The sequence below is a fragment of the Anomaloglossus baeobatrachus genome, chromosome 2 (assembly GCF_048569485.1).
Source record: "Anomaloglossus baeobatrachus isolate aAnoBae1 chromosome 2, aAnoBae1.hap1, whole genome shotgun sequence".
Classification (NCBI taxonomy): Eukaryota; Metazoa; Chordata; class Amphibia; order Anura; family Aromobatidae; genus Anomaloglossus; species Anomaloglossus baeobatrachus.
In genome coordinates, this window is record NC_134354.1 from 786,111,725 (window position 1) to 786,124,256 (window position 12,532).

Sequence of the window (12,532 nt, forward strand, 5' to 3'; positions counted from 1 at the left end):
GTAATGGCAGAAATAATCATGTCTCCCAAGTGGGGCAGTCCCAGGTTTGAGTGTCTGTCCTGCTATCAACTGTATCTATCACTTTAGGGTGCAAACAGGGGCGGACATATCATTGGTGCAGATTGTGCAGCTGCACAGGGGCTCAAGAGGTCAGGGGGTCCTTATTACCCCTAAAACAGGTGAAATTGTGCATTTTGATGAGCTATTGGAGTGTAAAGGACCCATATAATGTTCTTACACAGGGGCCTTTCCTGTCTGCGTCCACCAGTGGGTGCAAATACAGTTGAACAGAATGATGGCGTGAATGAGAGCTGTGCACTTCGTAGAAAGGGACTCTGGGGACATCATACTGTGTGTGGGGCTGGCTGGGAGGGCATCATACTGTGTGTGGGGCTGGCTGGGAGGGCATCATACTGTGTGTGGGGCTGGCTGGGAGGGCATCATACTGTGTGTGGGGGCTGGGAGGGCATCATACTGTGTGTGGGGGCTGGGAGGGCATCATACTGTGTGTGGGGCTGGCTGGGAGGGCATCATACTGTGTGTGGGGCTGGCTGGGAGGGCATCATACTGTGTGTGGGGGCTGGGAGGGCATCATACTGTGTGTGGGGCTGGCTGGGAGGGCATCATACTGCGTGTGGGGGCTGGGAGGGCATCATACTGCGTGTGGGGGCTGGGAGGGCATCATACTGTGTGTGGGGGCTGGGAGGGCATCATACTGTGTGTGGGGGCTGGGAGGGCATCATACTGTGTGTGGGGGCTGGGAGAGCAAAATACTGTGTAGATGGACTCTGGGGGCATCACATTCTATATGGAGACTGTGGAGGCAACATTGTGTAGGGCTCTGTGGGCATCATATGTGTAGGAGCATCAAACTATGTATGGGGCATCATACTATGTAAGCGGACTCTGGAGGCATCACATTTTATAGGGAGACTGGGCATATCATACTGTGTAGGGGCTGTGTGAGCATCATACTGTGCAGGGGGACTCTGAGCATCATACTATGTATGGGGCTCTGGGGAAATCACATACTAGAGGGAGACTATGGGGGAAATATATTGTATAGGGGCTCTGGGAGAATAATACCGTGTAAGGTGACTGAGGACATCACATTCTGTAGGAGGTTTCTGAGAGCATCATATTATGTCTGGGGTCTAGGATTATTATACTATGTTGGGGAACTCTGGGGGCATCACATCCTGTAGGGATACTATGGGGTAACATATTGTGTGGTGGCCGTGAGGGCATTATATTGGGCATCGTATCGAATGTGGGACATCATACTATGTAGGGGAACTCTGGGGGCATCACATTCTATAGGGAGACTGGGGACATCATATTGTGTAGAGGCTGTGGGAGCGTCATACTGTGTAGGGGGACTCTGGGAGCATCACATTCTGTAGGGGGACTTTGAGCATAATACTATGTAGGGGGACCATGGGGGATCACATTCAATTGGGAGAATGTGGGGGAAATATATTGTGTAGGGGCTCTGGGAGAATAATACTATGTAGGGGACTCTGGGGAGATCACATTCTGTAGGGAGACTGTGGGGGACATATATTGTGTAGTAGTTCTGGGAGCATCATACTGTGTAGGGGGACTCTTGGTACATCACATTCTCTAGGGGAACTCTGAGCATCGTATTATGTTGGGACTCTAGGATCATTATATTATGTAGGGGAACTCTGGGGTACCATATCCTGTAGGGAGACTGTGATGGCATCATGTTCTGTAGAGGGCATCATACTGAGTGTGAGGCATCTGTGTAGAGGGACTCTGTTGGGATCAAATTCTGTAGGGAGACTCTGGAGGCATCATACTGTGTAGAGGGACACTGGGAGCATCACATTCTGTAGGGAAACTGGGGATATCATATAGTGTAGAGGGACTCTGGTGGCATCACATTCTGTAGGGAGACTGTGGCAATATCATATTGTGTAGAGGGACTCTGGGGTGCTTGACATTCTGTAGGGAGACTCTGGGGGCATTATATTGTGTAGAGGAACTCTACACAAGCGGAACTCAGTTGGTTTTTTGGAACCCACGCTCACCCTTGCTATCACCCTCTCTTGAGAAAGTCCAATGCAGAACGAAACGCGCGTCGGGCAGTGGACAGGCGAATCCCATGAACTACTTTAAGGTATCATACATTCGGACTTGTATTCCCATATTCACTTTTTCCACTTTAGCTACTTTTTTTAGCTGGCTTCTAAACTCATGCCATTAATCTATATTGCCTCTATTCCCAGCTACTTTTTACTTTTCGTGCCCTTTACTTACACTGGTTATTCGGATTTAACCTATAATTAAGGATTCAGCATTTTTTCCTTTAATCCATTAAGCACTAGGCACTGAACTGAATGCTGAACTAAAAATTATATATAACTCACAATAACTTTTATTATCTATAGTTATTTGCCATCATTGTTTGTATTTACTACTAATAAGTTGTTTTCATATGATAGACATTTTCTAAATTATTTAGGGGCATATATTGTTATTTGACATCTTAAACCAATTTTTTTTACCTTTTTGCAGTGGTTCCCCTGGTATTTTTTGCTTATACTGTCCCTAAGATTTACCCTGTCTATTTATATTTTTAGCTTCCTCATTGTTTTTATTGTCAATTTTTTAACTTATTTGTTAATAAAATATATTTATTTTACATCTAAATGGTGTTTTGACTCTTGCCTTTCTTGTCTCGGGGAGTGTTTTTGAGGTATATACAATATCACATTGTGTAGAGGGACTTTGGGGGGCATCACATTGTATAGGGAGACTCTGGGGGTATCATATTGTGTAGAGGGACTCTGGGGGGCATCACATTGTATAGGGAGACTCTGGGGGGCATCATATTGTATAGAGGAACTCTGGGGGGCATCATATTGTGTAGAGGGACTCTGGGGGCATCATATTGTGTAGAGGGACTCTGGGGGCATCATATTGTGTAGAGGGACTCTGGGGGCATCATATTGTGTAGAGGGACTCTGAGGGCATCATATTGTGTAGAGGGACTCTGGGGGCATCATATTGTGTAGAGGGACTCTGAGGGCATCATATTGTGTAGAGGGACTCTGGGGGACATCACATTGTGTAGAGGGACTCTGGGGGCATCATATTGTGTAGGGGGACTCTGGGGGCATCATATTGTGTAGAGGGACTCTGGGGGCATCATATTGTGTAGGGGGACTCTGGGGGCATCATATTGTGTAGAGGGACTCTGAGGGCATCATATTGTGTAGAGGGACTCTGAGGGCATCATATTGTGTAGAGGGACTCTGGGGGCACCATATTGTGTAGAGGGACTCTGGGGGCATCATATTGTGTAGAGGGACTCTGGGGGCATCATATTGTGTAGAGGGACTCTGGGGGCATCATATTGTGTAGAGGGACTCTGAGGGCATCATATTGTGTAGAGGGACTCTGAGGGCATCATATTGTGTAGAGGGACTCTGGGGGCATCATATTGTGTAGAGGGACTCTGGGGGCATCATATTGTGTAGAGGGACTCTGGGGGCATCAGATTGTGTAGAGGGACTCTGGGGGCATCATATTGTGTAGAGGGACTCTGGGGGCATCATATTGTGTAGGGGGACTCTGGGGGCATCATATTGTGTAGAGGGACTCTGGGGGCATCATATTGTGTAGAGGAACTCTGGGGGGCTTCACATTGTGTATGAGCCTCTGGGGGCATCATATTGTGTAGGGGGACTCTGGGGGCATCATATTGTGTAGAGATTCTGTGGGTATCTATGTGTAGGGACTCTGGAGGCATCATACTGTGTAGGGGGACCCTGTGAGGATCATAGAGTTATTGGACTGGCTGTCATGTTCCTGGACAGGGGTCTTGCGGTCTGCGTCCGTCAGTGCGGAGGACGGATATGTTTCCTATTCCTCTCCTCGGGTCGCTGTGTTCCTCCTGTCACATTTTCCCTGCGTCACAGACGTCTTATTCCCAGAACGTTCCATAAGAAGTGACAGGGAACGTCTCACCCATCACCTGCCACTATGATTGGCTGGAGGCGTGGAGCTCAGCCAATCAGAATCAGGGGCTGGTGGAGGGCCCGGTCCTGGTGTTATTGTGTGCAGATCTGGAGCATGATGTTTACCAGCGGAGGAAACATGATCCCCACCCTGTGCACCTGAGCTACTGTACCACACAGCACAGGCTGAGATACAGCATCTCTACAGACAGTACCACACAGCACAGGCTGAGATACAGCATCTCTACAGATAGTACCACACAACACAGGCTGAGATACAGCATCTCTACAGACAGTACCACACAACACAGGCTGAGATACAGCATCTCTACAGACAGTACCACACAGCACAGGCTGAGATACAGCATCTCTACAGACAGTACCACACAGCACAGGCTGAGATACAGCATCTCTACAGACAGTGCCACAAAGCACAGGCTGAGATACAGCATCTCTACAGACAGTACCACACAGCACAGGCTGAGATACAGCATCTCTACAGACAGTACCACACAGGACAGGATGAGATACAGCATCCCTGTAGACAGTACCACACAGCACAGGCTGAGATACAGCATCTCTAAAGACAGTACCACACAGCACAGGCTGAGATACAGCATCCCTGTAGACAGTACCACACAGCACAGGCTGAGATACAGCATCTCTACAGACAGTACCACACAGCACAGGCTGAGATACAGCATCCCTGTAAACAGTACCACACAGCACAGGCCGAGATACAGCATCTCTACAGACAGTACCACACAGCACAGGCTGAGATACAGCATCCCTGTAGACAGTACCACACAGGACAGGCTGAGATACAGCATCTCTACAGACAGTACCACACAGCACAGGCTGAGATACAGCATCTCTACAGACAGTACCACACAGCACAGGCTGAGATACAGCATCTCTACAGACAGTACCACACAGCACAGGCTGAGATACAGCATCTCTACAGACAGTACCACACAGCACAGGCTGAGACACAGCATCCCTGTAGACAGTACTACACAGCACAGGCTGAGATACAGCATCCCTGTAGACAGTACCACACAGGACAGGCTGAGATACAGCATCTCTACAGACAGTACCACACAGCACAGGCTGAGATACAGCATCTCTACAGACAGTACCACACAAAATAGGATTAGATACACAGCTCAGCAGACAGTATCACACAGTATAGGATTAGATACACGGCTCAGCAGACAGTATCACCCAGGATAGGATTAGATACACGGCTCAGCAGACAGTACCACACAGGATAGGATTAGATACACAGCTCAGCAGACAGTACCACACAAAATAGGATTAGATACACAGGTCAGCAGACAGTATTCACACAGTATAGGATTAGATACACGGCTCAGCAAACAGTATCACCCAGGATAGGATTAGATACACAGCTCAGCAGACAGTATCACACAGGATATGATTAGATACACGGCTCAGCAGACAGTATCACACAGGATAGGATTAGATACACAGCTCAGCAGACAGTATCACACAGGATAGAATTAGATACACAGCTCAGCAGACAGTATCACACAGGAGAGGATTAGATGCACAGCTCAGAAGACAGTATCACACAGGAGAGGATTAGATACACAGCTCAGCAGACAGTATCACACAGGCTAGGATTAGATAAACAGCTCAGCAGACAGTATCACACAGGAGAGGATTAGATACACAGCTCAGCAGACTGTATCAGACAGGATAGAATGGATAGACAGCTCAGCAGACAGTATCACACAGGAGAGGATTAGATACACAGCTCAGCAGACAGTATCACACAGGAGAGGATTAGATACACAGCTCAGCAGACAGTATCACACAGGAGAGGATTAGATACACAGCTCAGCAAACAGTATTACACAAGAGAGGATTAGATACACAGCTCAGCAGACAGTATTACACAGGAGAGGATTAGATACACAGCTCAGCAGACAGTATTACACAAGAGAGGATTAGATACACAGCTCAGCAGACAGTATCACACAGGAGAGGATTAGATACACAGCTCAGCAGACAGTATCACACAGGAGAGGATTAGATACACAGCTCAGCAGACAGTATTACACAGGATAGGATTAGATACACAGCTCAGCAGACAGTATCACACAGGAGAGGATTAGATACACAGCTCAGCAGACAGTATCACACAGGATAGGATTAGATACACAGCTCAGCAGACAGTATCACACAGGAGAGGATTAGATACACAGCTCAGCAGACAGTATCACACAGGAGAGGATTAGATACACAGCTCAGCAGACAGTATCACACAGGAGAGGATTAGATACACAGCTCAGCAGACAGTATCACTCTGATGGGTCCTGTGACAGATATTGTTATGGAGGGCAACAGATGGATGAGAGTAACTGCAGGATCAGACTACGCAGGGTTTGTTTGTGGTCTGTAACCATGGTGACACATAGGCCTGCATAAAAGCTGTGTGCACAAAACGAGGATTTTTTTTGCACATCTGTTTCTTTGTAGTGACTTGAGATTCCCCTTCTCCGCAGCAGGGAGCTTATTATACACTCCCCCCACCCCCCCACGAGCTGTCATCTCTGGAGTTGCTACTCGGGCAATTCCCTTACATAATCGGATGAGATATAATTTGGTATAAATCAATCAACAGAGCCTCCATCAGTGAACTCACCTGCACCCGGGGGACCTGGCAGAACATCAAACCGGTCCGGGCATCGCGGGCACACGCCTTATATATGATCGAACCGGGCAGAAGCGGACAAATCTGCTCAGCCGTGATAAGACGCCGCCGAGTCACATCAGCCGGGAACAGATTCTGCCTCCGACCCGCTGAACCTTTCCAATACACTTCGTGGTTTAATTCTGAACCATTTTCAAGATCTCTGCTTGCTGTCAATGAATAGGAACATTCTTTTCCACATTCATATATCTGAAAAAACAAACAAAAAAACCCCTAATATATCCGCAGCCTATGAATACACGAGTCCGGGCTGATGAGTGAGTAGTTAGAACAGATCGGTCCATAAATTTCGACAAGTCAGATTTGTGGACTTTATACGCCACAGTGCTTTTAGCACAAAAAAGCATGTCTTGGCAGGAAAAAAAAGCTGCTTTTTTCATGCTTTCTCGTTCTTTCCATGTTGTTATTTTTCATGTTTTCTTTGCTTCTTTCCATGCTTTTTTTCATGTTTTTTTTTGCTTCTTTCCATGCTTTTTTCATTTTTTTTTCTCTCCATGCTTTTTTTTTTGCTTCTTTCCATGGTTTTTTTTGCTTCTTTCCATGCTTTTTTCCCCATGTTTTTTTGCTTCTTTCCATGCTCTTTTCATGTCTTTTTTGCATGATTTTTTCATGGGTTTTTTTTTTTGCTTCTTTCATGTTTTTTTTGCTTCTTTACATGCTTTTTTCATGTTTTTTTTTTTGCTTCTTTCCATGCTTTTTTTCCCCATGTTTTTTTGCTTCTTTCCATGCTTTTTCTTTATGTTTTTTTGTTCTTTCCATGTTTTTTTCCCATGCTTTTTTGCTTCTTTCCATGCTTCTTTTTATTTATTGAGATAGGGAAAAAAAGCAGAAACAATTCACATGCTGATTTTGTTTTCAGCAAGAAAAAAGCAAGGAAAAAAGAAGCATCATGGACACAGCAAGTCACAATTCTCATACTCAGACTTTGCTGGGATGATTTTTCTTTGCTTTTTATAGATTAAAAAAAGCAAGAAAAAAAGCATGAAAATAGCCCTGTGGGCACAAGGCCTAAACAGGTCATCCAGTATTTTTTTCCGGCAAAAAATAGTGCCACATTTTGCAGCACTTTTATGTCGTCTTTCTTTTTTTAAGTCTTTTTTTTCCCCTTTTCTCCTCGACAGCTTTTGCTTATGCAGATATTTTAGACAGATGTAATGCGACTTTCTGTCCATTTTTTGGTGCCTCTGCCTCCAGTCTCATCCTGTAGAGAGGCTTCTGAGGTTTACAATTTGGCGCATTTTCGTCACTTTTTAAGGCATTTACGGCTTTTGTTGCTGAAAAAGTCACAAAAACTGGTGAAATAAAGTACATTTTTGATTTTGCACCAACTGCTCCTGTGATGAGCAGAAGACAAAAATAAACATTACTTTAATGAATCACAAATGATGAATCGGGCCCCGTGAGATGGGAACACACATCGCTGTTGCAGACGTCCAGGAGCAGATGAGGAGAAGTCCCAGGAAATTGATGAGAAAATTATCCCGAATGCATGGAAAGAAGCAAAAAAGCATGGGAAAAAACATGGAAAACAAGCATGGATTGAAGCAAAAAAAAAAATAAAAAATATGAAAAAAGCATGGAAAGAAGCAAAAAACCATGAAAAAAAGCGTGGAAAGAAGCAAAAAAGCATGAAAAAAAACAACATGGAAAGAAAAAGAAAGCATGAAAAAAAGCAGCTTTTTTCCTGCCAAGACATGCTTTTTTTGTGCTATAAAAGCATTGTGGCATATAAATTCCATAAATCTGACTTGCACGATAGAACAACATGGCGCCGTGTACTGAAATCTCTTCACCTGAAGTCGTCGAGTGCGAGCAGAGCAATGGAGGAGATGAACAGAAGCGTGCTGCCTGTAGAGGCTACTGGGTATGATGGCAGGCGGCCATTACTGTCTTCATAAATGGGTAAAATACGTTACGTCCTGTACAAACCCCGCACATGTTTTTTTCGCAGCCACGTCGATTGCGCATTGCAGTTTTTCACGATGACTAGGCAGAATGAATCCCTGGTTTGGTTTTACGGATGCAAGACTTTTTTTTTGCAAAAAAGCAACAAACTCATAATAGATGTACCCAGACATCATCTCCTCGCTGAAGACCCTCACATGAGAGTGATTATGAATGGCGGGGGCCACACGTGGGGGACTCAGTGACTCAGCACCTGAAATAATGTCTGACAGCTGGTGGGCTCAGCCAATCAGAGGCTTTCTATATAGGAGGTGTGTGCCCCCCGCAACCCCCCATCTTTGGGGCCCATTTCAGCCTCAGCCGAGGGAACTAGAGCCGTAAATATCCCCAGGAGTACAGGACAAGTAAACACCACGTGGTCCCCGGTGTGACCCACCACTGCCATGATTGATTACCCATAGGGCAACAGTGGGCACCAACTAATGGCCGCCGGTGTATAGATGTAGCAGAGTTGAACGCGTCACATGTAATCACTGATCACTATCCACCTGGCAGGAGGCAGTGCCACCGCTTCATCCTTATTGTATGGATTCTCAGAAGAAACCTCAATGGCGCCATAATCTAAATTAAATAATGGGGGTGGGCGGTCGATTGTACACGTCACCATCTGAAAATGGGGGCGAATTCACACAGTTCAGTCTTATGTCAGTATTTAGCCACAGTTTAGTGAAAATCGCAGCAAATAGGTGATGATAGTGCTCCATATAGCACAATTATGGGTAAATTGGGGCAAAATAGCAGCAATTTGACAAAAAAAAAATTGCATTTTGCCTACATCTCATCAATATACTCCTAGATAAAACAACCAAAAAAACAGCACAGTGGCTTTTTTTTTTTTTTTTTTACAGGGAACATAGATGGCACCAAAATGGCCGCTGAATGTATTCATGGTGTACGAACTCATCACATGGTGTCCTCCATTTGTTAATACAATAGTATCCCACCCCCCAGTGACTATTTGAGTCTGCAGTGAGGAGATCCCAGCGCTTTGAGGAGATCCCGGTGCTGTGAGGAGATCTTATTCACAACACAGTATTAGGGCCTTCACGCGGCAACAACCAAAGCAAGGGAGAAATCGAGCTATTGCCCATAGCAACCAATCACAACGCTCCTTTCATTTTCAAAAGGACTTCTAAGAAATGAAAGCTTGAATCTGATTGGTTGCCACTTCAGCTTGGCAGACAATCCTGTTGCTAAGGGCAAACCTGCTACAGGAATGTAGTCGGCCATATTCCCTGAGAGACACTTGTCCCTCACTGCTCTCATATGTGACCCCCTGGCAGTGCCCATGTGTTATTATAATGCCAGCCATGCCCCTTCCTGGCAGCGGACCACTGAGCACACACTTTCCATCCACTAATGAACGGCCTGCTTAAAGGGGATATCCATAGACAAACATGGCTGCCTTCCTCTAAAAACAGCGCCCCCCTCCTCCACAGGATGTCAGTGGCACTGCAGGCCCGGTGTAGCCCCTCACTGGACGTCCCCACCCTAATAAGACGCGGATGATCACTGTTATAGACAAACTTTTATTCCAAACTTGTGAAAGTGAATAAATTAAGACATAATCAGTGGAGAAATAATTTATCTGTAGAAAATTCCATAAATAGTTATAATACACGACTGTACAAGAGGGGGCGCCGGCGAGGGAGAGGTGTCCACGAGCAGGCATACAATGCTGAGACCTGACATGGCTCTAATACGGCCGACATTATACTTCAGAGCTGCATTCACTATCCTGCAGACTTCACAGCTGAAATCTTAACTCCTTGCTTGTTTAGTGTCTGGTGATTTGTCTTCTGGGAAGTGATGTCTTCACACCAAATCTGTGCAGAACCCCTCTTGCAGTATAGGAACTCAGGGGTTTAGGTTTGCTGATAATAAGTGTCAGAATTGTGAATTCAGCTCTGGAGTATAATACATTAGTCCTTCTTTTTCGATTGGTCCTCCAAAGATCAGCCGATCAGGAATCTGTAATGTATAGACAGGGGTTGTGTGGACCCTCGGGATGTAGATCACTTGTGAGTGGCAACTACTGAGCTACATATCCCAGCAGACTGACCACTCAGTGATGAGGAGGAGTGAGGAGCCGGGTGTCCGGGGTGGAGGCGTCCGGAGATGTCGTCCTCACTTCTGATCAGGAAACTGTGCTGCAAAAATCCTGGCGATGCGATCCACCTCGGCCTTCGGTAGTGCGGCACCTGCCATGCTGGGGACCTGGCGCGGGCGACGGCGGAATGGGATTCCTCTAGACACCCCGGCCCCATCTTCACCCTGAAAAAGGAAAGGTGAGCGGTCAGTGAGGCCTGTGTGTACAGCACCCAACATCTGGTCATAGGACGGGTACAGGGAGGAGCCATCTACAGGCGCTGTACCCCAATGTCAGCGTCATTATCCTGTACCCCCAGTGTCATTATCCTGTACCCCCAGTGTCATTATCCTGTACCCCCAGTGTCATTATCCTGTACCCCCAGTGTCAGTGTCATTATGCTGCACCCCCAGTGTCATTATCCTGTACCCCCAGTGTCAGTGTCATTATCCTGTACCCCCCAGTGTCAGTGTCATTATCCTGTACCCCCCAGTGTCAGTGTCATTATCCTGTACCCCCCAGTGTCAGTGTCATTATCCTGTACCCCCAGTGTCAGTGTCATTATCCTGTACCCCCCAGTGTCAGTGTCATTATCCTGTACCCCCCAGTGTCAGTGTCATTATCCTGTACCCCCCAGTGTCACTATCCTGTACCCCAATGTCAGCGTCATTATCCTGTACCCCCAGTGTCAGCGCCATTATCCTGCACCCCCAGTGTCATTATCCTGTACCCCCAGTGTCATTATCCTGTACCCCCAGTGTCAGTGTCATTATGCTGCACCCCCAGTGTCATTATCCTGTACCCCCAGTGTCAGTGTCATTATCCTGTACCCCCCAGTGTCACTATCCTGTACCCCAATGTCAGCGTCATTATCCTGTACCCCCAGTGTCAGCGCCATTATCCTGCACCCCCAGTGTCAGTATCCTGTAACCCCAGTGTCAGTATCCTGTACCCCCAGTGTCAGTGTCATTATCCTGTACCCCCAGTTTCAGTGTCATTATCCTGGGCCCCCCGTGTCAGTGTCATTATCCTGGGCCCCCCGTGTCAGTGTCATTATCCTGGGCCCCCCGTGTCAGTGTCATTATCCTGGGCCCCCCGTGTCAGTGTCATTATCCTCGGCCCCCAGTGTCAGTGTCATTATCCTCGGCCCCCAGTGTCAGTGTCATTATCCTGTACCCCCAGTGTCATTATCCTGTACCCCCAGTGTCATTATCCTGTACCCCCAGTGTCAGTGTCATTATCCTGGGCCCCCAGTGTCAGTGTCATTATCCTGGGCCCCCCGTGTCAGTGTCATTATCCTGGGCCTCCCGTGTCAGTGTCATTATCCTCGGCCCCCAGTGTCAGTGTCATTATCCTCGGCCCCCAGTGTCAGTGTCATTATCCTGTACCCCCAGTGTCATTATCCTGTACCCCCAGTGTCAGTGTCATTATCCTGGGCCCCCAGTGTCAGTGTCATTATCCTGGGCCCCCAGTGTCAGTGTCATTATCCTGGGCCCCCCGCGTCAGTGTCATTATCCTGGGCCCCCCGTGTCAGTGTCATTATCCTCGGCCCCCAGTGTCAGTGTCATTATCCTGTACCCCCAGTGTCATTATCCTGTACCCCCAGTGTCATTATCCTGTACCCCCAGTGTCATTATCCTGTACCCCCAGTGTCATTACACCCACTCTCTTCCGGGCCACTTCCTGTCAGTCCTGCTCTCCCTGGTGGTGAGGGGGTTAACAGTGCTGTCAGCAGCTGTCATTGTGCAATGT

At 47.0% G+C, this 12,532-nt stretch overlaps 1 protein-coding gene across 1 annotated transcript in view; it reads right to left on the minus strand.

Annotated features, from left to right (window-relative positions):
- Positions 1-10,265: 10,265 nt before the first annotated feature.
- C2CD3 (C2 domain containing 3 centriole elongation regulator) overlaps positions 10,266-12,532 on the minus strand; it is a 155,134-nt gene continuing 152,867 nt past the window's right edge. Inside the window, exon 32 of the mRNA XM_075333991.1 lies at positions 10,266-10,965. Coding sequence (XP_075190106.1) covers positions 10,819-10,965 — 147 coding nt within the window. The 3' untranslated portion in view covers positions 10,266-10,818. The remainder of the gene's footprint in view (positions 10,966-12,532) is intronic.